This window comes from Sarcophilus harrisii, chromosome 2, assembly GCF_902635505.1.
Source record: "Sarcophilus harrisii chromosome 2, mSarHar1.11, whole genome shotgun sequence".
NCBI lineage: Eukaryota > Metazoa > Chordata > Mammalia > Dasyuromorphia > Dasyuridae > Sarcophilus > Sarcophilus harrisii.
In genome coordinates this window covers 9,003,524-9,028,436 of record NC_045427.1, presented here as the reverse complement: position 1 = coordinate 9,028,436, position 24,913 = coordinate 9,003,524, and the positions used below count along the sequence as shown (strand labels likewise).

At 41.5% G+C, this 24,913-nt stretch overlaps 1 protein-coding gene across 1 annotated transcript in view; it reads right to left on the bottom strand.

Annotated features, from left to right (window-relative positions):
• SLC4A5 (solute carrier family 4 member 5) overlaps nt 1–24,913 on the bottom strand; it is a 98,240-nt gene that overhangs the window by 33,700 nt on the left and 39,627 nt on the right. Inside the window, exon 5 of the mRNA XM_031949192.1 lies at nt 1,416–1,576. Within this exon, the coding sequence (XP_031805052.1) occupies nt 1,416–1,576 (161 nt within the window). The remainder of the gene's footprint in view (nt 1–1,415; nt 1,577–24,913) is intronic.

Here is a 24,913-nt window from a genome sequence, read left to right as displayed (position 1 = left end):
GGGAAACAGAGAAAAGAAACAAGCATTTATTAAGCACCAACCATCTCACCCACCCTAGGAGATAGGTGCCATTATTATTCCCATTTTACAGTTGAGGACACTGAGGCAAGCAGAGATTAATGACTTGCCCAACTGGTCAATGTCCAGTTAGCATCATCAACTGGCTTTCTAGCCCTCATACTATACTGCACCTCAAGGTAGTATCATGATTAATGCAGTGAAAATAGACGAGATGAAAGACTGGGGATGAGGCAAAATGTCAAAGGTGACAATGTGAAGAAATATATAAAAATGGACTATGGGAAAGCCCTGTGATATGAGCACTTTATATTCCAAAAGAGGCCGGAGAGCTTTCGAATTTATATCAGGGTGCAGGAGTTTATCCCTCCCTGAAAGATGGAGGAGGGGGGCAGGGGAGAGTGAGCATTTATATAGCACCTACTGTATACCAGGCACTGTTTGGAGTCCACACATTTGTTTCCTAATCCCCCAGTTGCCATCCCCACTGCGATCAGCTGCAGGAACCCTAGCCATCGAGCAATCTGAGGACGACTTAGATGGGCGAATATCATTTCTATCTTGAAACAGTCCAAGGGCTGTCATGTGGAAGAAGGATGAGCTAACCTTGCTCTGTTTGGCTTAAGAGGACAAAGGAGAAGCAGGGGAGCCAAACTTTGGCTAAAGATAAGGAATACATGTAGATACACTTGCTGTTTAATAGGAGCTGCTAATGAATTTGCATCATCATTGCCAAATTTCAGAGACATAATTAGGGTGGGGCAGTTGGAGCTTTGCCTCCAGCACTGAAAATTGGAGGGAGCAAAATTTTTAAATAATGATTTTAATAGATTGTGTGATTTTCAGATTTGTTCCATTTACATTTTGACAGCGTGTTCATTCCTTCAGGAGTATAGAAACTTGTTAGCTTAATTAATTCAGTTAGGAAGCCGCCATATGTTGTGCTCTCTCTAATCCACTTTCTAGGCCTTGTACCAGATGAGCGCCTCCCTAACCTGGCCAAACCTGCTCTTCTGGGGTGAGGTGCCTCGATAGAACTCCTCAGGTATTTGAGGGTCTCCCCTAAAAGTATCAGGGCTGGAGATCCTTCTAGCTACAGAGTAGTCTATATCCAGAATCTCCTATCCTTACAGGGGTCTCCTCCTATAACTGAGCTGAGGCAATATTTATTTAGAGCCTCTTGCCATTTAGTGCTGATTGCTCCTGACACCAAAACTGTGACCTCTAACCCCAAAACTGTGACCTCTAAGCCATCTGATCCAGTCTCCTTCACCAGAGGCACATGTGGGTCCAGGGAGGCAGGAAGATTTGCCAAAATCTCCTTCACAAGAAGGGAGATGACCAATCCCAGAGTCACCTGAGCAATAAGACGGACCGTTTGATCGCTTCTCTCATACCTATGATCTGTGGCAAGGAGCATCCATCTAAATCCAGAAGCACAGTTCCGGTCTGCAGGCAGGTTCGGAGTTCAAACAAGCTATGCAGAGACAACGTGGACACATGGGGCTTGCTCCATCGCTCACCTCCTTCTTCAACCTTCTCTTCAAACTTTACCCACCTAAAAGGAATAAGGAAGAAATTCAGTGTGGACGGGGCTGGGATTTGGGGCAAGTGATATGGAAGCAATGGACGTCAGGCTCTGGGGACTCTGTGTTCTGGGGTCAAAGGCAAAGATGCACATAGAGATTTTTCACACTTCTCCAAATGATCTCTGCAAAGATTCTGAAAAATCTCCCAGACTTGGAATCCAAGGCTGTTCTTGCTCAGAGTCTATGACATGTTTATTAAACACGTGTGATGGACAACTGCGCCGAGCACTGGGAAAACAAACAAGCAAGCAAGATACTGCTGCCCTCAGAGAGCTTACGTTCTATTGAGGGAAGATGACACATCAAGAAGAGCTGGAAAGCAGGGATGGGGTCCACCCACCTCTGCTGTCTGTGACTTGAAAGACGCTGAGAAAGATTTGAAACATCTTCTCTATAGGTCCTCCCATAGAGGCTGAAATTTACAAATTAATGGTCCTCTAGGCTGATTTTTTGGTGGTAGTGGGGAACTCTTTATTTTCTTGATGCCTTGAGATTATTGGCTCTTGAGGGAGACAAAATTAAAACTGGGTTGATGATGTAGATGGTTGTTTAGGGCACCACAAAAAGGAAGGAATGCTTTAAATGACTTTTATTTTATGTACATGTTAATAGTAACTAAATTACAAAAAGAAAGGAATAACCAGGGATACTTTTTAATACGACTTTTACTTGATGTACATATTATTAGTAACTAAATTACAAAAAGAAAGGAATAACTAGGGATACTTTTTAATATGACTTTTATTTGATATACATGTTAATAGTAACTAAATTACAAAAAGGAAGGAATAACTAGGGATACTTTTTAATATGAGTTTTACTTGATATACATATTATTAGTAACTAAATTACAAAAAGGAAGGAATAACCAGGGATACTTTTTAACATGACTTTTATTTGATATACATGTTAATAGTAACTAAATTACAAAAAGAAAGGAATAACTAGGGATACTTTTTAATATGATTTTTACTTGATACACATATTATTAGTAGCTAAATTACAAAACGAAAGGAATAATTAGGGATACTTTTAAATATGATTTTTACTTGATATACATGTTAACATTAACTAAATTACAAAAAGGAAGGAATAACTAGGGATACTTTTTAATGTGACTTTTACTTGATGCACATATTATTAGTAACTAAATTATTTACTATAACTTATGGTCAAGTAAAGTCATGTATATAATGAAAAAGGTGAAAACTTGGTGGAAAACTCTAGGCATGTATCTCTGGACAAAGTGTTTTCCCTCTCTGGGACATAATTTTCATATGCAAAATGAGATACTTAGACCTGCTGGCCTTGAAGGTTCCTGGATATAGAAGGCCAGCAAATACACAACTTTTAAGCTTTTTCTGCACTTCAAGGATTTGTAAATACACTAATCCTTACTTGGTGAAGAATTCATCCCTGTTCCATAGCCACAAAAGCAACCCAGCTCCTCTTCCATTTCAAACATTTTTTTTTTGGTGTTTTGATTTCTAGTATTCAGATCATTCATCCATTTTGCATTTATGTTTACATCCTCCATCTAGCTGCTTTTTAGTTTTTCCAGAAATTCTTATCAGATAAGGAGCTCTTTCCTAGATAATTTATATCTTCATGTTTATCAAACTCTGGGTTGGGTTTAATGCTTCTCAATTCTTGTCTCATTTGTTTTTCCTTCTTTAGATTATCTTTTCTAAAGTTTTCACGATTCTAGCTTTATAACAGAAGGTTTCAGTCTGGAAGAGCTATTCTGTGGGAGTTTCTTATCTCTGAAACCCAGAAGTTCAAGGGTCACATTTGAAACAGCACTTTCATTTTGTTTTTCGTGGAAATTGAAAATGCTAAAGTTACCTACTTTTAAAAACAAGAACATGAAGCCTAATGGTTTAACCATTGACTATTACATGGGAATAGAGAAGAATCAGTCACATTTATTAAACAACTGCTATGTGTCAGGCATTGTGCTAAAGCATTGGAGATACAAATATGGGAAGAAAAAAAGATAGAGACAGAGAGAAATGGATAGATAGTATAGAGATGGTACCAAACAAAAGAACGGAATGAAACAGAAAAGAAACAGGAAGAAAAGGAGTTCAAGAGGATTTGAAATGAGGAATATGTTTATATCTCCTGTTTATTACCTCATTTATGATGATCAAAGATCATCTAAGGTCACTATGGACCTTAGAAATGAAGATTAGAGCTGAAAGCTTATGGTTTTTAATAATCAAAATAATTTAAAAATTCTGAACTTAACAAATGCAAACAGGGGCATGACAATATTCTCATATGCACAGCAAAACAGAAAAGGGGGATTGCACCTGGCATTTGACTTCCTTTGTGTGCAATTTGCTTTTTAAAAATTTATATCCACAAATTTAATATACCACTTTTAGAGCTGTTGTTCATTTGTGATTCTGTCTTTCCTTCTGTTTTCTTCTTAGACCTTTAGAACAAGGATAGCCAACTTCCTAACAGCTTATTGCCAATAATAATTCCCTGAAGTAGCTACATTACATTTCTGTATGGGAAGATTCCATTTCCACTCTTTAGATAAACCATTCGTGAAGGTTAATCAGCAGAAAAATATGTCTTGCCCAGAGCTGACACTTAATTAATGATTCAAAATTGATTAATTTCAAGTTTGAGCATTTGCTAGTCTTTCTAGAGTAGTCAGTGTTCAAATGCATCACAGGCTTAGCCACTAGTGCTATGAAGACACTTTGCTCTTTTGCTGGGTACTCATAGGTCCCTTGTATATCTTTATATTGTAATATTATTTTATATCTTTTGTAGATGATGATATTTTAGAGGATGATGGTATCTCTGGCCATATATCGACTTAGAAAACCACAAATTAACATTACGTTTTGTTGTGTTATTTATTTTGTTAAATATTCTCCAGTTACATTTTAATCTGGTTTGAAGCCAGTTTGACACTTCTGATTTAAACCACAACTGTTTCAAATTTGTGCAACAAATCAGTAAAGATGGATTCTAGTTTCAGTTGCTGGATCTACAGAGTCTTTCCAAGAAAATGATTGAAGCCTATTCCCACAGGTTGGAATCAATCAATGAACGATCATTTATTAAAATCCTGCTGTATGCAAACTGCCTTGTTAGAGACCTTAGGTGTAGATAAAGCACAGTCCCTGTCATTGTGGAGCTTATTTTATTTATTTATTTATTTGCAGGTGATTGGGGTTAAGTGGCTTGACGAGGATAACACAGTTAGTAACTATCTGAAACTGGATTTGAACTCAGGTCTTCCTGTTTCCAGAGCTGGTGCTCTATTCCCCTGCATCCCCCAGCTTGCCCCCATTGTAGAGCATATGGTTCAGCAGAAGGCTGAGTTAAACTCAGATCACTCTAGTATGTAATGATACTTATTAGGTGCACCAGGGCATTGTAGGACAAATCTCTATGTGAAGAATGGGGGGAAATCAGAGAAGTCTTCATGGAGAAACAACATTTGAGTTCACATTGGGGGTAAGGAAATGGGGCATAAAGAACAGTCTAGGTAAAGGAGGAAAGGCATAGACCATAGAGAAATAGAGAGACCATACAGCCAGAGAGAAATGCATTTTCATTGATGGCTAGAGGGTAGAGAAAGGAGCAATAAGAGAAAGTTGGGAAAGTAAGGAAATGCTTAATGGAGAAACCAGACAGCAATGGATGGGAAAGAAAATGCGTGGTACTGAAGGGAGTGGCTGGGTGTTAAAGGGAAGAGAGACCTGGTTCTCTAGCTCTCAGAGATATCACTGTGAGGGAAGGGTTTCTCTCTCCACTCCTACCCATATTGCTCCAAAGAACAGAGAATCCCTGAAGATGTTGCCAAACTTGACAATTGATAGGAAAAAATTGAAGATCAAAGAGTAAAAGACTGATGGCCAAGCTTTTAGTTGAGATGGGTAGAGAAGGAATAAAGAACATGAGTAGTGGAATTATCCTCACTGAGGAATAGGACAACCTCCACATTGGAGGCTGGAACAAAGAAAGGGAGAACGGGGGAAGACATAGAACTGATCTGAGATGTGGAATAGGGGAGAAGAGCACTTCACAAAAGTTGACCATTAGGATTGGTACAACCGGCTATGTTTGTAGGAAAGTGTCCGAAACTCAGCCAAATGGTTGAGTTAATGCTGGCAAAAAGGACTTAAGAGAAGTTGCTGGAGAACTAGGATTTCACGTCCCCTCTGAGCCTAGGAAGTATATCAGCCATTGTCATTGCTCTAGAATTCTCTCTGCTTTTGAGGTCTCTTCAGCAGAATGAAGAGGGGTAGCCCCCAGTATTCCTCTCCTGACTCCCTCAGTGCTTCCTCCTGTGCTGTGGATGGAATTTCAACACAACCACGTTGATCCCCAAATCCTGACCTCTGTAAAGATGCTGTCAAACACTATCATCCCCATACAAATCCCATACAACATTTCCCTGGGATACAGGAGAGACGATGACACAGCATGGTGAAAGTGAGCATGCTGAACCCGGCATCACAAGGATGTGGGTTCAAATAGTGCCTGCGGGTCCAATCCATGTAACAAGAAGCCCAAACTCTGACCCTCAGCTTAGTTATGAATGGGGAGAATAATATCTATATTGTTCAAAAATATTAATTAAATGTCTACTAAGTACCGGGCACATAACAGGTTTTGGGACAAAAGGACAGAAAACAACACAATCCCTGCCCTGAAGCATCTGATCACCTACCCACCCCCAAGTGCTACTGGCTTAAAGATGATGCTCAGTCTCCCAACTTTGTTCCTTACACATGATGCTCAGTCTCCCAACTTTGTTCCTTACACATGATGCTCAATCTCCCAGCTTTGTGCTTTTCTACTCACTCTCCCATGCTAGGAAGACGCTACCCGTCCCTTCTACTTCTGGCTTCCTTCAAGATTCAGTTCAAATCTCACTTTCTACAAGAGATATTGTCTTCCCTCCTCCCTCACTGCTTTACATACATAGATCTATGTCTATCTATCAATGTATACATATAACTATCTATAATTTGTATATGATTATTTGTATGTTGTTTCTCCCATCAGCAAGTGAGCTCCTTGAAGGCAGGGCTGGTGTTATTACTTTTTATTTTTTACCCCCAGCACTTTGCACAATACCTGGCATACAGTGGCAGTTAACAAATGCTTATTAATGATGATGATGGAATAATGCCAATAATCTTGCATTTGCTTAGCACTTTCTAAATTTGCAGAGGACTTTACAAATATTATTTTATTTTCACAACAACCTTGAAAGATAAGTGTTATTATTATTGTATGAATCCTCCTTATAGCATCACCTAGTCTTTGCTTGACCACTTCTGGGATGGGTGACTCTACTCCACAGTGGGCAGTTCATCATCAATCGATCATTGGACAGCATCAATCACTAGAAATGGGGCAACTGTGTGGCCCAGTGAATAGAATGCTGTGCCTGGAATCAGGAAGCCCTGAATTCAAATCTGACCTCAGACTCTTACTAGCTGGGTGATCCTGAGTTTCCTTATCTGTATAATGAGTTGGAGAAGGAAATGGCAAACCATTCTAGAATCTTTGTCAAGAAAACCCCATATGGATTTACAAAGCCTCAGACATGAATGAAATGACTGAACAGCAACAAAATCACTAGAAATGTCTTTCAAAAAATGTTGTGCTAAAGTCTTTCTTTCTGAAATTTTCTCCCATGGATATTATTTTCTGCTTTTGGGCAAAGCAGAACAGCTCTAATCTCTCTTTCATAAGATAAACCTTCAAATATTTGAACATAATTATAATGTTATGATTACTATATAGATATACATTATTATATTATTATATATTGTATATAATAATAATTATTATCCTATCCCTGATATTATATTGTATGTAATATATTCTTTATGTTATATCCATTATAAGACTCCCATTCTTCTCTACGATAAATGGTCCCAGTTTCTCCAGCTGATCTTTATATAGCAAGGTTTGAGTGTTGTCTATTAAAGAAATCAAGAAGCTGGCCTTTGCAAGCCAGACACGTATTCTTCTGAACTGACCAGCACTGGCCAAAACTCAATCTTCTGCTCTTAACTGGTACAAGAAAGAATTTAGCTAATGTTGAGACAGAGGGTAAGTGGAGTCGCAAGCCATGATCCCAGGATTTGGAGTAAGAAGGCACTTTTGTTACTATTTAGCCCTATCCTGTGATTTTCTTTAATAGGTGGTAACTTAGGTCAGATAATTTAAGGACAAAGAAACAGGAAGTGAAGTGAGTTTAAATCTATCCTGAGACACTTATTAGCTTTGTGATCCACTTAACCCTGGCTGCCTCAGTTTCTTCATCTATAAAATGAGTTGGAGAAGGAAATGGCAAACCAATATTTTTGCCAAGGAAATCCAAATGGATTCACATAGTTGGACATGACTGAAACAACTGAATCACCATCATCACCATGGTATTTTGGATGGAACACCAGCTGTGCATTTGAGAAGACTTCTACCTTCTACCAATTCTATCCATCTTAGCTTCAAGGGTCAGCCCAAGTGCCACTGCCACCATGAAGTCCTCTCTGTCTATTCTGATACAACACTGGTTCTCTCCCTACTGTGACCCCCTGGCAATCTATAGCATACCATTTAACTTAATTTGCATATGATCTTGAGAAATAGTGTGACCTCATGGGTAGGGAACTGATCCCAGAGTCAATGGGATCTGTGCTCCTGTTCTGTCTCTGACACAGATGTCACCTGATTCTCTCTCATCTTCTTTAGGAGAGTGATCTCACCATCATTCCCACTGTCTCTTTAAATATCAAGCTCTCCTTCTTTACTGGTTTCTTCTTCAATGCCTATAAACATGTCCAAGATTCCCTCATTGTGGAAAAAACTCTCTCTAGCTCCTACCAGAATAGTATTGTTTTCTCTCTCTCTCTCTCTCTCTCTCTCTCTCTCTCTCTCTCTCTCTCTCTTTCTCTCTCTCTCCTTTTTCTTTGATTTATCTCTTTCTACCTCTGTCTCTCTTTCTCCCTTTTCCTCTCTGTTTCTGTCTCTCTTCCTGATTTTTCTCCTTCCTAGCTATCTGACTTTCATTCTCATTTTTTGGTTGGAAATTCATCCAGGTTATGCTTCTTACCCGTGAGTGTCTGCCAAAACTCTTCTGGGCCCTTTCTCTTCTTTCTTCTGTCTATACCATCCCATACTGTGATCTCATCAGCTCTCACAGGGTAAGTTACCATCTCTCTGTAGATTATTCCCAGACCTATATGTCCAGCCCTTACCTCTCTCCTGAATTCTAGTCTTATATCAATTGCCATCTGCCTGTAGGAATCACAAATCAGATGTCCAGTAAACAAGTAATGTTCAGGCTAGCTTTCTGGAGGAGGGCAGGAGGCAGGAGAGCCACCAGGAGGATGGTCAAAAAATGGAATGTCTCATTTCCATTCCTTTCAGCCCTTAAATACCCTATTACAATGACATCATTACAGCACACTGAATATGTGTGAACTAAAGAACCATGGCATCACCATGCTAAGTACTAAGTATATGTGAACTAGAGAACCATCATCTCATCAATTACACTGAGTTAACACCTTGTTGTAAGTATCCTTGTTTCAAGTAGACTTCTCCAAAGTTCCAGCTCTTTACAGTAAATCTCTGAAATTCACTATGTCCAAAGAAGAACTCATTATCTTTACCCTTCACCCCAACTCTCCCCTCTTCCCAACTTCCCCATCCCCTCATCCTCCCAGACTCAATAGCTCATTTCACCCTCACAACAGTTCTGGAAGGGAGGCATTATCATCTCCGTTTCATAGTTGGAAGCAAACAAAAGCTAAGGGACTTGCCCAATTTGGTGTCCCTGACTCCAGGACCAGTGCTCTAATCACTGCACCACCAGAATCAAAGAAGCAGAGTCACATAACAAATATGGCATTGGTAATGAGAGTGGAGGATACCAGTATGGTGATGGAAGACACCTTCTCCAAACCAATGGTGGACTGATACCTGTCTGCTCACTAGATGGAATCCAGGGAGCTCATAATAGCTCAGAGCATATGATTCCTTTGGCTTCTGAACCGATATCCATTCAATTCAATTCAGCAAACACTCAGTTCAGCGTTAGGGGATCTGAGGAAACCCAAGGTTCAGATGAGACAGACCCTTCCCCCGTGGAGCTCAAGAGTGAAACCAGGGGATAAGATGTGAATTCAGATCACTGTGATATATACAAAGACTTGATAGCATCCACCCAGGGACATCCTACTTTAATGATGGCATGATCCTTGTCCACCCCCACCCCACTTCATAAAGGACTAGCATCAACCTATCATCCATAGGGCACATGCTGAGAGTCATTTTTAATGACCAAGAGTTATATGCAGCATCAATGAGGGCTGCCTGAGCTAACCAGCTGTAAGGGACTCTATGGCCTTCCTATTCTGAGCATGGTGACTCAGCCTAGATGTCCAGGTAACACTCAGCCTTGGTCAGGCCATTTCTGGGTTCTTTCACACAGAATTTCCAGCCAAGAGTTTCTCAGCAGGGAATTATTACTCAGCAGGCAATTAGAGAGGTATTCTGTAGCTTCACTTTGTGGTCATCCAACACCAGACTAAGGGAGATAATCATGTCTGCCTTGACCTTCACTGCCTTCAAAATTTGGACCCTGGCATTCAAGACCCTCTGATCCCCACTCCAGCCTATTTCTCCTGCATTTCTCTTGCGATTCATTTCTGCTGACCTTTTCCCTCTTAGCCAAAATAGTCTATTCACTGTTGTTTAGGAAAACCCTCCTCTTTCTTTCCCCCAAGTCCTTCCTTATTCACATTGGCTGAGATTCCCTTATACTTCTTCTCATTTACAGGATCCTAGGTCAAAAAGTCAGAGAATGAAGAAATTTTAAAGATTCACAATTCTCAAATTTTATAGATAAAGAAGTAGAGACTCAGAGAGTAAATCACTCATTCAGCATCTATGGGATTTGAACTCAGGATCTTCTGATTTCAAATGAAGCACTCATTCCAACATGCTATAATATAAACCATCTCCCAATAGTACTCAGTTTTCAAAGTCTGGTTCCAGTGCCACATCTTCCATAAAGTCTTTTCTGATCATTCCAGAACATGGAATGCTCTCCCTTTCTCCCGGGAGAAATGCATTATCTTCATTATTTAACTACATCCTGCCTTATAACAGCATTTGAATTATGAGTTAACTTTTTATATATCTTAAAAGGAAAGGCAGAGTCAGAGAAAAGGTAAAAATCAAATTAAAATAAAGGATAATGGTGAAAACAAGCTTCAAACAACAATAACTCCAACCTGACCTATTAAAAAGTTATTGGTGCTACAAAGTGGAAATGGATAAAGAAAAAGACATAACATAGTCTTTCATGATCTGCTACTGAAGTTTAACTGATATAAAGGGATTATTATAATAGGATCATAAAAACCTCCTCATCCAGCAAATGTTTGAAATGTTCCAAGTAGAAAGACTTGACTGTAAGGGGAAACACCAGGTTAGATTATAAACTCTTTTGAAAAATATTACAAAAAATGCTGGAAGATTGTGAGCAATATCTCATTTCCAGAGGGAAAAAATCATGTTGGATGGGAGAATTAGTCAGCTTGAAACCTTTCTAAGAGAAATAATCCCAGAACATTTAGACAGGAAACTTGGAAGGAATACAATAACCCAAGATGGAGTATTTCTGTGCCAGAATTTGTTTAGAGAGCTTTTCTCTTTGAGTAGCATTGATTATTTGGACTCCGCTTTCAGTTGCCCTATATAATCAGATGAAAAAGACACTGGAGAAGATAAAGTTGGAAGAGCAGTTGTACTTGACCAGGATGTGTAGAAGAAACCATGCCGTATGCAATAATTTTGAAAATATGGAGGGATTCATTCTCAGAATATCTTAAAGACAGGAAGACTAGAAGCAATCACAGATGGCATCAACAATGAGTACTTGAGAGGACTCCAACAATTTCTGATTCATGTATCTATTTTCTCACCTCAAGAATATTTTTATAAACATTTGAGAAGGAAAGAATAAGCACTTATTAAGCACCTTGTAGGTGCCAGGCACTGAGTTAAACATTTTACAAATATTACCTCATCTGATCCTCACAACCTCTGAGAACAGATGCTATTATTATCCCCATTTTACCATTGAGAAAAGTGAGTCAGACAGAAGTTAAGTGACTTGTACAGAGTCACATAATTGGGTTGGGGTCATATTTGACCTCAGGCCCAGTGCTCTATCCAATGCATCACCTAGCTATTTGAGAATCTACACAATATCAAGAATATTCTTAATGAAACTGTGAGAAAGGAAGAGGTGGCCTTTGCATTGGATTATTGTGAAGCAGATGGCATTTTCAGAGCCACACAGTTGACTAATAGATACAGAGGATACTACAGAATAATAGAGTACAGAATAGATGTACAGAATCTCACTGCCTTTTATCATTTATTGATTTTTAAAAAATGACTCAATAGATTAAAAAAAATCCTAAAGACTCTCCTTTCCTGTTGTTATTCAGACATTTCACTTGGGTCTTACCAGGATTTTTTTGGGGTAGAGATACTGGAGTGGTTTTTCTTCTCCTTTAGCTCATTTAACAGATGAGGAAATTGAGGCAAACAAGGTTAAGTGACGTGTCCAGGATCACACAACTTGTAAGTGTCTGAGGCTGAATTTAAACTCACAAAAATTTGTCTTCCTGATTTCAAGCCTAGTGCTCCATCCACTGTGCCACCCCATTCCTTCCATAAGAAGTTTCTTTCTCTCTCTCTCTCTCTCTCTCTCTCTCTCTCTCTCTCTCTCTCCCTCACACACACACAGAATACTTAATATTTCTTGATTGATGCAATCTTTTGAACTTTTGTTCAGCAATAAATGGAGTATTGGTACCAAGAGAGGCACTGAAAAAAGAAAATGTTTGTTTGCCAAAAAGTCCAAATTGATTTTCCCTCTGAAATCTGTCAGAGACCTTTTCTCTTCTCTATTCCTCCTGCCAACACCCTGGCACACATCCTCCTCATCCCCCACAGTGACTGGTCCTCTAAGTTCCCACAAGCCTTACCGGTTTCCTTTTTCACCTCACTACATTCTGTCCTTCACTTCAGCATTAACCAGCTTAATCTTCCTTATTCAATTCAATAACAAGCCCTTATTAACTGCCTCAGTGCCCAGCACTGTTTTAATTGCTGGGAGATTAAGAATAAGAAAATCATTACCTGTCCTCAAGGAGCTTACCTTCTACTGAGAAATCACAGAAACAGGTAAGTAAACATGAAATCAATGCAAAAATATTAATTTGGAGATAAGGAAAGACCTTGTCAACTGGGATCATGAGGAAAAGCCTCATGTAGCAGGGAAAACGAATAGACTTGGAGAGAGTGAAGAATTCCAGAAGAAACAGGGAGAGCTTTCCAGGGATGTGCACAAAAGCTGCAGAGGATTGTCTTCTATGGGCAATAAGCAGGACAGTCACTAGAGTTTGGTTGGCTGGATCACTGGGGTCACTCAAATAGAAACAGGGCCACTAAAATGTGTAAGGATCCCCGAGATCTGCACGTTGATTTAGAAAATCACATGGGAACATTGCCTGGGTTTTATTGTATTGTAACTGTTTTGTTGAATATTTTACAATGGGATTTTCATTTGGTTCAGACCATGACCATGGGACCTAGTCTAGAGCAATGGGTATTTAAAAGAGAACAAGAGAAGGAGGGCTGCAAATTCTAGAATGAGAACTTTGAGGGAATCAGGGAAGTGCCTTGATGAGGACAATAATTTGGACAGATCTCTGCTTTAGGACCATCAGTTTTGTAAAGTAAGAGAGGGGGGAAAGAAGAGTAAAGTGTCTTGGAGACCTTCCTGAAATTCATAAAATCCTATATGAGACTTGGAAGGATCCCTAGAGGTCATCGGATTCATCGCATCATTTTACAGATGAGGAAACTGAGACCCAAAGGGTCCAACTCTAGCATTTGAGGTGGGTTTGAATCCTGGTATTCCTGATTTTATGTCCTCCACTCCATTATATTTTTAACCCTGGGATTCTCCCAAATCTGTGAACGCATCATATCTTCTACTAGAGTTTGTTAAGGCAGGGAAGATGTCTCATTTAAACTTCATCCAAGATGTTGGGGGGTAGGGATCCTCACAGATGGACAGCTATCTGTCTACGGAGGGGATACACTTCCTCTATGGGTGAGCTCATTAATGCCTCAGTAGCCACTTCTACCATCCACATGTGTACAAGAGACAGAGTTAATAAAAATCGATCTTATTAACTGTCTGACCTCACGGCATTGACCAAGTTAGAAATGGCATCTGTGTACACAGCTCCCTTTGTGTGAGCAGAGAAGAGCCTCAGCTGAGCTCAAAAAGCCATTTAAATCCCTCTTGGCGGAAGAGTGACTCCTTCTCCAGAGGAGCGAAGCTCCCCCCAGACTAATAACCCCTTGCAAAATGTGGCCCAGGGAAAAATTCCTCACGGATTTTGGATTTTCACTTTGTTTGTTAATCTCATAATTCAATAAAGCAAACACTCCTTGTGGCCATTTTAATACTTTTATTAAATGTTTTTCTTCCCTCCCTGAGGTTTGGGAATAGTAGGGCACATTAACTCTTTGGCTGTCTAACCCAGACAGGATATGGGACCCACTGGGAATGTCCCCTTCCTGCATGGGGAGGCCTTCCCCAACCTGCTTTATTTGCTCCACCACCAAACAGGGTTGGTTCTTACATGTGATTACTCTCGAGATCTGATTTCCCCGAGAAGATGATGGTCTTTCTTTAGTTAACTTAAATTCACAGAATCTCAGAGCAGGCTCTCCACCATCATCTTTTACCTGGACTAGCTTTATATTCTCCCATTTATTTGTCTCTTTAGGAATTTCTAACAAGTTCCCTAACAAATGATCCCTCGGAGTTTTCTTGAAAACCTCCAGGGAAGGAGAGATGATCGCCTCTTGAAGCCATCTTGGACACTTCTAATGGTTAGAAGGTTAAAACCCAAACTGGGGCAATTGTTATAGTTTTATGTGTCTAGGGTCCTCATTTGTCTACCCCACTCCTTTAGTTTGCAGGTTACATCCCTTAGGATGACTATCCCAAAGTCAAGGTGCAGTTTAAGTTTATCCTCCCCAAACTAAACCTCATCAACTCCCACCAGTGACTCTGGCCAGGCAGAGGACATAATAAGTTTAAAGCAAAGACATTTACTCTACATAATAGAATATACAACATGCAATGGAGTGTATATTATACACAAAAGAGCACAGTAAGAAAAATATCATTGAAACACCTCTCCCATAAACCTGAGGCACACCTGGGATACAAATGCATATCCTCAATGAGAAGAATGGAAATACATTGGGAATATATGTGTCCAAGGCAATTTACAAGTTTATATCCCTCTTCCTCTTCCCCTTAATGGCAGGGGGATGCCCTTGCAATGCTCCTTGGGTTTGTTGGCAAGTACTTGGATGGACTGCCCTGGGCCTGCTCCTAGGTACAATAGGCTGCACTAGGTTTTAGCCATTGTTCGCCACAAGCCCTGGCTCTGAGCTCTGCCAAAATCTTGACCTCAGACTTTCAGAGAGAATTATAGCCTGTACCCTAGAACCAAGAGAAGTCCGGGCCCTGTCATCTTTAGGGATTCCTTTCTTGGAGAAAATGGCGGGTGAGTCACTTCCATTTCTCAAATTTGGCGATTCCCAAGCAGGATTCCCAGTGAGTCAAAGTGACTTGAAACTTGACTAAACCATTGGATGGATTTTTGCTGCCAGCATGTTATTACTGATGAGGAGAGAGGAAAAGAAATATTCCCTTTTCCCCCTTTCCCTTTTTAGAGCCACAAAGAAATCCTTAAGAGCCGGGGTCTTCTTCATGGCTGACTTTCATCTGGACAACAGAGGACTCAGTTTGTGTTTGGTCTATGTCACAAGGAGCTATTTTATTTAATCTTCAGCTGCTTTCACCCAATGGTCAATACTCTAGTACAAATAGCATGTGTTCCACTAAAAACTTTTTTTTTTTTTTTTGGCAGAGGCAATTGGGGTTAAGCGACTTGTCCAGGGTCCCACAGCTAGGAAGTGTTAAGTGTCTGAGACCAGATTTGAACTCGGGTCCTCCTGACTTCTACTGCACCACCTAACTGCCCCCCACTAAAAACTTTTAAAGTGTAAATAGACTACTCCAAGTGTAGAAGAGGAAGAGAAGGGCATTTACTATGTGCCAGGCACTGTGTTAACAAGTTCTCATACTTGATCCTCACAATAACCCTGAGATAGGTATTATTATTCTTCCCACTTTCTAAGTGAAGAAACTGAGGCACAAGGTCACCCAGCTAGTGTCTAAGGTCAGATTTTGAACTCAGGTTTTCTGATTCAGTGTCTAGTGCTCTATCCACTGCACCACTAGCTAGAAGATGCTTTAGTCTGTTACATCCCTGGCTCCATCTGTAATCTCATTAATGTAAAGGCAGGTTCAGGAGCTCAGCTGGGCTGTGCTTTCCTTTCTGATATATATCTAAAGGTGAGAGCAAAGTTATTAAAACATTAAATTAAATTAAATTAAAAATGGCTTCCTTATGTAGTAATAATGATGATGATGGGCACTTTTATGTAGTGCCTTAAGGTTTGCAAAGCCCTCAGATGAAGCTGGCCACAACCATATGGTGAAAGTGCTATAGTTACTGTTGTTCTCATTGTAGGGATGAGGAAACTGAGGCACTTAAAGCTCAGGTGACTTGCCTAAAATTCCTCACCTGCCTTCAGATATTGAGAGGCTGAATATGCCTTCCTGAAGTCTCTCTCTTGGCTGGGATGGAGCAGAAACAGTCAGGGGTCTTGTGAAGAGGCCCAGGGGGCTATGAGGTCAGTGCTTTTGCCAGTTAGGGTCATAAGTGAGCCTGGGATCCAGGGCATCCAGGTTCAAAGGCCAGCTCTCCATCCACTGTGCCGTGGAGCCTCTCACTAATTAACGCCTGCCGGTGGCTCGATCTAAGGTCGTGTTAGCTTTTTCAGCTGGTAAGCGACTCTGTTGGCTCACACGGGAACTCCCCCCAGTTGGATGGTGGGGAATGGAGGATTTTTTATTCCAAACACATCAGGTTCCAAGTTTCTTTGCACAGGGTTCAGAGGTTGGATCTAAACCTGAGGTCTGTGATTTTGTTTTTTAGATACTTTGTTAACTGTATTCCACTCTAATTGGTTTTCTCCATAATCCTATGGATTTATTTTTACACAGTGAAGCACAAGATTCCGAGCTGGGGTCCATAGATTTCACCAGCCTGATGGTCTAAGGGCACGAGAAAAAGGGAAGAGTCCTGCCTCTGGGCTTCGGCTCCCCTGAAACAATAAACATTCTCTAGTCTTGGAATACTTTCCTTCCTCACCTTTGGCCTCCTTTGAGCTTAGGCTCAAGCTCTATTTTCTACTAATCCTCTGGACTGCTCGTACCTTCCCACATAAGATTACCTTTTATGTGTCTTGTACCTGCTAATGTTTACCCTTGATATTATGGAAGCAGCTTGAGGGACGAGTCATTTTTGAGCACAGGAAGCAGTGAATAAATGCCCATCGACAGACTGACAGAAGAAAGTAACATTTGAGGTAGAGGAAAGATGGGTAGGAGCTAAGGAAAGAGAGGGGGACATTCCAAGCCCAGGAAGTGGTGTAAACAAAGACCCAGATTTGGGAAAATAGCAGGGTATAGTTGGGGAAAGATAGTCCTATTTCCAAGCGGCAATATCCTTGAGTTAGCTGGAAGGAAGAATGGTGGGAGGAGAGAAATAGGAACCGAGAAGTATGCAGCTCTCTTCCTTCTGTGCCCTTCCACTTATCCTCATCCAGAGCCTCAAACTAATGCAGTGTCTTTTTAATTTAACCTGTGCTAAGACTCCAGGATTTGCCCTTTACCTTTAACTCCCTTCTCATTCCAAGCTACAGTCAGATTTATCTTCCTAAGTACAGATCCTGAGAAGATCCCTCTTCTCTTAGTCTCCTCCTCTCAGTCAGACAACAAGTGAAAAGATAGTGAAAGTTCACACTCCTTGGCTGGCATTCAGGGCTCTGTAGACTACTCTCTCACACCACTCTATGTCTCCTGCCAAATGGGTCTCTTAAGTATGTCTTGGATCATCTTGTCTCTGTGTCTCTCCTCAGGTGGCTCCGTGCAGCATGGAGGATTCCTTCCTCCCACTTAGCTGCTGAAATTCAATCTGTGCTTTAAGGTTGAATTTCTTCCATCGAGTTTTTTTTTTCCTCATCCCACAAGTTGATGTTGCACCATCCTCCTTCATATCTCCTATAATCCTTTGTCACTCTCCTGGTGTTGTCCTTTGTGGTAGCTGACACTGGGGATTCTCCTACTCTCTTATCTTTAGGTTCCTAGAACACCCCCATCTCCTGGTTCTCCCCCTCACTTATCTGACTGCTTCTTCTCAGTCTCCTTTGCTAGAGCTTCATCCAGGTCATGCCCAGTAACTGTGGGTGTCCCTAGGCTCTGTCTTATGCTCTCTTCTCTTCTTCCTCCTTCCTATCTCACTTGGAAATCTCACCAGCTTCCAGGGATTCAATTAATTTCTCTATGCAGGTAATTCCCAGATCCACATATCAAGCTCTAGTCTTTCCCCAAGGCATTTATTGAGATTTTTCTCTTGTCCAAACACTTGTGCTAAATGCTCTCCCCTAAGTTCTGGTTTTGTCTCCCCAAATGCATCCTGGATATCTTGAACTAGACCCTTGTACGTATCAAACTCAATAGGAACAAAATAGAATGTACTAACATTGCCACTAACTTCTCCTCTCCTTCTAACTTCCCTATTCTTCTTCCAGGCACCATCTTCTAACCTCACTTCCTCCTCTTCCTCCTCCTCTCCTTCCTCCTCCTCTTCCTCCTCCTCTTCCTCCTCCTCCTCCTCCTCTTCCTCCTCTTTCTCCTCCTGGTTCTCCTCCTCCTCCTTTCTTCTCTTCCTCCTCATCCTTTTCTTCCTCCTCCAGGCTCACCACCTTGATGTAATCCTCTGCCATCCCTACTCTCATTAATCCTATGTAACGGGTCTCTTCTTGGTTCCCAGCATCTCTGTTATATTCCCCTTCTCTACATTCACAATCTCACCATTCTAGTTCAGGTCCTTATCTCCTCTCCCCTCAGCTATTGAGTCACTTAATTGGTTTTCCTGTCTCAAGTCTCCTCCTGCTCTAATCCTTCCTCCATTTAGCTGCCAAATCAGTCTTCTTCAAGTGTCCCTGTCTCCCCATCCAATGAACTCCAGGGGTTCCCTATTGTCCCCAAGATCTCCAAGTCTTCAGATTGACTTTCAAAGCCCAATCTGCCCCGCTCCTATCCCAGTATTCTTACACCTTACCCCCCCTTTCCAGCCCCTCCCCTAGTACCCTGGACAGCTACTCTGGTTTCCTGCCCCTTGCCCAGGATGGGGGCTTTGTCTCCTTGGCTTTGTGTCCCTCCCTGCCTGGAATGCTCTCCATCCTCCCCTCTGCTTCTTACTTTTCCTGGCTGCCTCCAAGTCTCAGTTCCTTGTGCAGGAGATCCTCCTTAGTCCTTACTTGCTGATGCATCACCCCCTCCCCATATTACCTTGTATTTAGTCAGTGTGTACACAACTGCTCTCTTGCCTGATAGAATGTAAACTTCCTCACAGCAGAGGGGGGTTCATTTTGTCTTTGTGCCCCTAGCATCACACTTGCCATATAGCAGATGGGAATGGAATAAGTATTTATTAAGCACCTGCTGTATGCTAGCCACTTAATCTCTTTTTCAATATTATCGTATTTAATCCTTGCATCAACCCTGTGAAGTTGGTGATATTATTATCCCTATTTTATAGTTGAGAAAACTAAGGCAGACAGAGATTAAGAGGTCACACTGTTTTAGTCAGGGTCACACAGCTAATAAATGACTGGGGTTAAATTTGAACTCAGGTCTTCTTGACTCCAGACCTAGTGTGTGCACTGTGGCCCACTAATGACCCCTAGGAAGCACTTTAATAAATGTTGGGACCCAACCACTCTTGCTCCAAATCTGGGCTCCATATTGTGGAGGGCCCTCTATCACACACTTGCTGTTTCCTGGTGTTTCTAAATCTCATATTATTTAATTCTTGTATTATTACTTCATTATTTCTCTGAAATCTGCTTCCCAGTAATTTCACCCACTGTTCCTCCTTCTGTTCTCTGGGGGCTTCTTTCACACAAAAACCTTTGGACAAGATGAAGACAGCCGCCGTGTCTCCCTCCAGCGTCCTTGTCCCCAGTCTAGACATCCCCAGTTCTTTCCACGTGGCGTCCTTGTGCCAGGGTCTCCACCTGACTCAACATACTGGTCAACATCTGGCCTGTCAGTGTTTTGTTTTGTTTTGTTTTAAATCAGGACACCATGAGCCCAGAACTCCAAGGCAGCTTGGAGTTTCCTTATTCAGACACTACACCTCTAGGGATGGAGGTTAGGATCCAACTAACTTTTATGGCCATAATACAAGCTTCAAGGCTGATTCACACTGAGCTTGTGGTCTACTAACACCTCTAAGATCATTTTTATCTGAATCACTGATCAAATATTGCTGTACTTAGAACAGGTAGGATGATAGATTTGCTGCAGGATGTGGAGTCAGAGAGAACTTAATCCAGCTCACTCCTTTTATAGATGAGGAAACTGGAAACGTGAAATCGATTTCCCAAGATCACTAGGTTGTTAGTGTCAGAGGCAGAATGAACCCCAGGTCCCTCCCTCTGTAGCCACCTTCTTCCCTGCCTCCTTGGATAGTGGGTCTGGCTGGTTCCAGGAGCAGGACTCTACATTTATCCGTATTCATTTTGTCTCTTTCCAGATTTGTCCCAGACTCTCACTTCTGTCTCTGCCTCTGTGTTTCTCTCCTCTCTGACACTCACACGTGTCTACTCTGTGCATCAGAGCTGAGGAAACATGTCACATATAATTTGATGGGAGTCTTCCAGGGCTCCGGGAATGCCCTCCCACCTCCACATCTGTGCAACTGCAGCTGATTTTACTTGTGTCTGACCTAAGTATTCCCTTTGATAATGTCCAGACCATTCTCCAAGTTCTAACAAAATCAAACTGAACCCCCAAATCCCTGTAATTCTCCCTGTTAGGGACTCAAGGACTCATCTTATCCCCCTTCACATATTTCTAGAGAAAAGCCATTAGCTTCACTGCCCCACCTCCTCACCTCCCCCTCGCTTCTCTAACCCTTACTTGACAACCTGCCAATGGAGAAAATAGCTCTCTCCATGGTTACCAGATAAAGTGGCTGTGGCACTGTGCTTCAAGGGCTAGGTTTAGTGTCTAGAAGACATGAATTCAAATCCTACATTAGGCACTTATTAGCAATGTGACCCTGACCGACACTTCTTTTTTTCCAACTGGAAATCACTTCTGTTGCCTCAGTTTCTTTATCTGTAAAGTGGAGTTAATAAAGGCACCTAGCTCCTGGTTTTATTGTGAGGACACCATGAGATCATATTTTTAAGGTGCTTGGAAATCTTAAAGTTCTATATAAAATGCTAGTGATTATTCTTCCCTTTTCTCCACTCACACGACCACCGTCTTACCTCCATCCTTCACTACCTCGCACCTAAAGTACTTGGGTAGACTCCTTCCAGATTTCCCTGACTCCACACTATCCTCTTCCCCTCTGCCTTTCACACAGCTGCCAATAGTCATTCAAAGACCTAGGGCATCCCATCACTCTCCTGCTCGAGTCTTTCATGACTGACTTCCTATTGCCCCTAACATAAGATGCAAACCTTGCAGCTTGAGACTTCCAGTACAGAGCACCAGCCTGGTCCTTCCAGAATTATTTCACGCTATATTTTTCAGTCAAACTGGCATCCTGCTATTCCCTGACCTGGGGCTTCCATCACCTTGTACAGACTCCTCATTTCCCTTTCCTCCACAGGTCCAGGATGCAGTCCCTCCTCACTTCCCTTCAGAAGCTTGGAATCCTAACATCCTCCAAGGCTCCGCTCAGGAGCCACTGGCAGCCAAAGACCCTTCTAGGTCCCTCTAAGACAGAGATCCCTTTTGTTTCTGCCTTTGTAATATGGCCATCTCCTGGATCATTCTCTTGAGTATTTGTCTAAGCAGGGGTCCTCAAACTTTTTAAATAGGGATCCAGTTCACTGTCCCTCAGACTGTTGGAGGCCAAGACTGTAGTAAAAACAAAAAACTTTGTTTTGTGGGCCTTTAAATGAAGAAATTTCATAGCCCTGGGGGAGGGGAATAATTGTCCTCAGCTGCCGCATCTGGCCCTTGGGCTGTAATTTGAGGACCCCTGGTCTAAAGCATCTCTATCAATGACTATGTCATCTATCATCCACTTACATGCGTATTTACACCTTGATATTTCTAGATCTCTATGTATGTGTACACTCCTCGCTCTATCTATCTGTATTTATTAAATTCAAAGTTGCCCTCTAGAGCCAAGGACAAATCTGTTCCTTTCTAGATGAGACAGAAATCTATTCCTTTCTTGATTGGTCAAATGCTACTGGACAGAGATTTTTCTCTAAGATCCTCAAGTTTTGACCCTCTGGCTGCTGCTCATAAAGCATCTCCTTACGGACTAAGCCACTTGCCCTAGTAAGGGGTTCTTCCTTGAACCTGGATTCCCTGACTCTGGGGAAAATCACCTACTCTCAGGGATTTAGTTATACTACCTGGAGGATTTGTCCATCTACTTGTCTATCCGTGAACTTAGCTAGTCCCCAGCAGACTTAAAATCTGGTGCTCTGACCATTAATAATCCTTCACCTAATATATATCAACATTAATGTTGATACTTCATTTGGAACCCTTCAGCCTCTTGGGGGCCCTGCTCTAGATAGAGGCAGAGGACTATTTACACTGGCATTAAGTAACAGAATCAGGAATGACTCCAAGTTCTCTTCCCATTAATGGAGCTTACAGAAGAGTGATGGTGGTAGTAACTGTGACATAAGAAACTGCAAGAGATGCTTAAAGGAAGAAGGCAGCATTACGGCAGCTCCAAAAAGTCAACCATGTCTTCAGCCCGTAATGTTTCCCTCAGTTGGGGGTATAAGGGACAAATTCATGAAGGAGGAAGCTCTTGAAGGATGGGAAAAGCAAGGGATCATGGAAAGAAAGCATTCTAAGGAGGGACAACTGAAGCAAAACTGTACAAGAGCAATTGGTCTAGAATAAGGGGTCTTCCTCTGGGATCTGGGATCTTAGCTTTTTAACAAGTATTTTGATAACTACATTTTAATAGAATGAGTTTCCTTTGTAATCTTTTATATTTTTATTTTATGCATTTAAAACTATGACACAAAACTGAGAAGAGAGATTGAGCAGACTGCCAAAAGCTTCCATGATGTAAAGCAAAATAAGAACCCTTGGTCTAGAATAACAGAGATCTTAAATTGGAAGGGACCTTCAAACCTGGTTTAAAAAATTTAGGGCTAAGAAGGGAATTTGGGGGACTTGAACTGTGCCCTCTCATTTTACTGAGTAGGAAGCTGAGACCCATATCAAACAAGTGAGTTGTCCAGAACTTCACAGACAGTTAAGTGTCTGAAGTAGGATGGGAAATGAGGTAGTTCTGACCCAAATCCAACTCTATGTACTGTCATTAGTTGCCTAAAATGAGGAATGTCTATACTATCTATATAGGAGTTTGGGGATGATAGAATGGGAAGAAAACACTGGCTCTACACATTATCTAGGACTGCTTTAACTTCCAGGTGAAAGATTGACTGGGGCCTGATCAGAGAACATCCTGAACTCCAGACAAAGATGAGGCATTGAATGGTTTTACAAAGACAATGAGATCCTCTCTGGTGGACAGAAGGGACAGAAGGATTGTAAAGGGCAGGAACTCTGTATGATTGATTTAATCCTACAACAAGGTGTTAACTCAGTGGACTTGCTAAGACAATGGTTATCTAGTTTAGCATGTGAGTTCTCTTGTTCAGTATGATTGATTTAACCCTACAACAAGGTATTAAGTCAGTAGAATTAGGATAATGATTCTCTAGTACTTAGTATAGTTCTACAAGTTGACACCTTTTCTACAAAATTGACACCTAAGATGATGCACTTGTAATAGAGTATATAAGAGCTAAGGGATCTGGGAGGGGAGACAGACTTCAAGACAGAGACCCTCCTGGTGGTTCTCTTGACTCCTGCATTCCTTCACTGAAACCCAGACCCATTCCAGAGGGCCTCCAGAAAGCTAGAGTTCGAGAGCTGGCAGTTGAGAGAGCCAAGAAGGGCCTCTCACAGAAGGAAGTGCTTGAGTTGAATCATGAAGAAAATTGGGGTTCCCATGAGGAAGAAGAGCATTTCAAGTACAAGGAAGACAAAGAGTTGGAGGGGGATGAGAGAGGCAGAGTGAGATGTCAGTGGAGCTGGACCATGAAATCCAAGGGGCAAGGAGCTGGACCATAAGATGCAAGGGGGAGAGTAATGAATGGGTAATTAGGCTGGGACTGTGGTTTGGGACCAAGCTGCCTGAGGGGTGAATCCATGGCCTTAGAGGTAATAGGGAACCACAGGGGTTTTTGAATAGGGGGCAGAAGGTGGAAGACTCCTTCCTGAATTCAAATCTTGCCTCAGACAATCCTGGGTAAGTCAGTCAACCCTGTTTGCCTCAGTTTCCTGATCTGTGAAATGAGCTGGAGAAGGAAATGTCAAACCACTCCAATATCTTTGTCAAGAAGACCCCAAAGGAGGTCCCAAAGAGTCGTACATAATTGACACAAAGGAACAACAACAAGATGCAGATATGAAGACCTTATAATTTATATTAATGAAGGAAAGGTAGGATGTTTTCATTTTAGAAGCTCTGCCTTCTTTCTCCCACTCAATCACCTACTCAATCAGGAAGACTTGATTAAAGACCTACTATGTGTCAGACACTATTTCAGGTCACATTTTCATACCTCCATTAAACACTTAAGGTCTGGGAACCCCATGTATATAAGCACTTTACCCACCTATGACCTTACCTGCTTTTTTCTACAAAGATGCCTTGAGTTTCCACGAGTCCCCGGATTTAGGATTACCATTCTGCTTAAGAGAATTTTGACTGGCTCCGTGTTTAAATTCATTTAAGTGTTTTTAGATGGAAGACTGCCTTCAAATACAGAGCTAAGCATCTGTGTGCCCTGGGTAAGGCTGGAAGCCTGTGCCCCCCCCGTTATTTTCCACTGGAAACATTGAAGGCAGCACATGTATCTTGCTTTACCAGATAAATCCCTAAGTGACACAGAGTGGAGCTGCTTCCCCTTCTCCTCCGGGAGTGGCAGGTGGAGAAGGA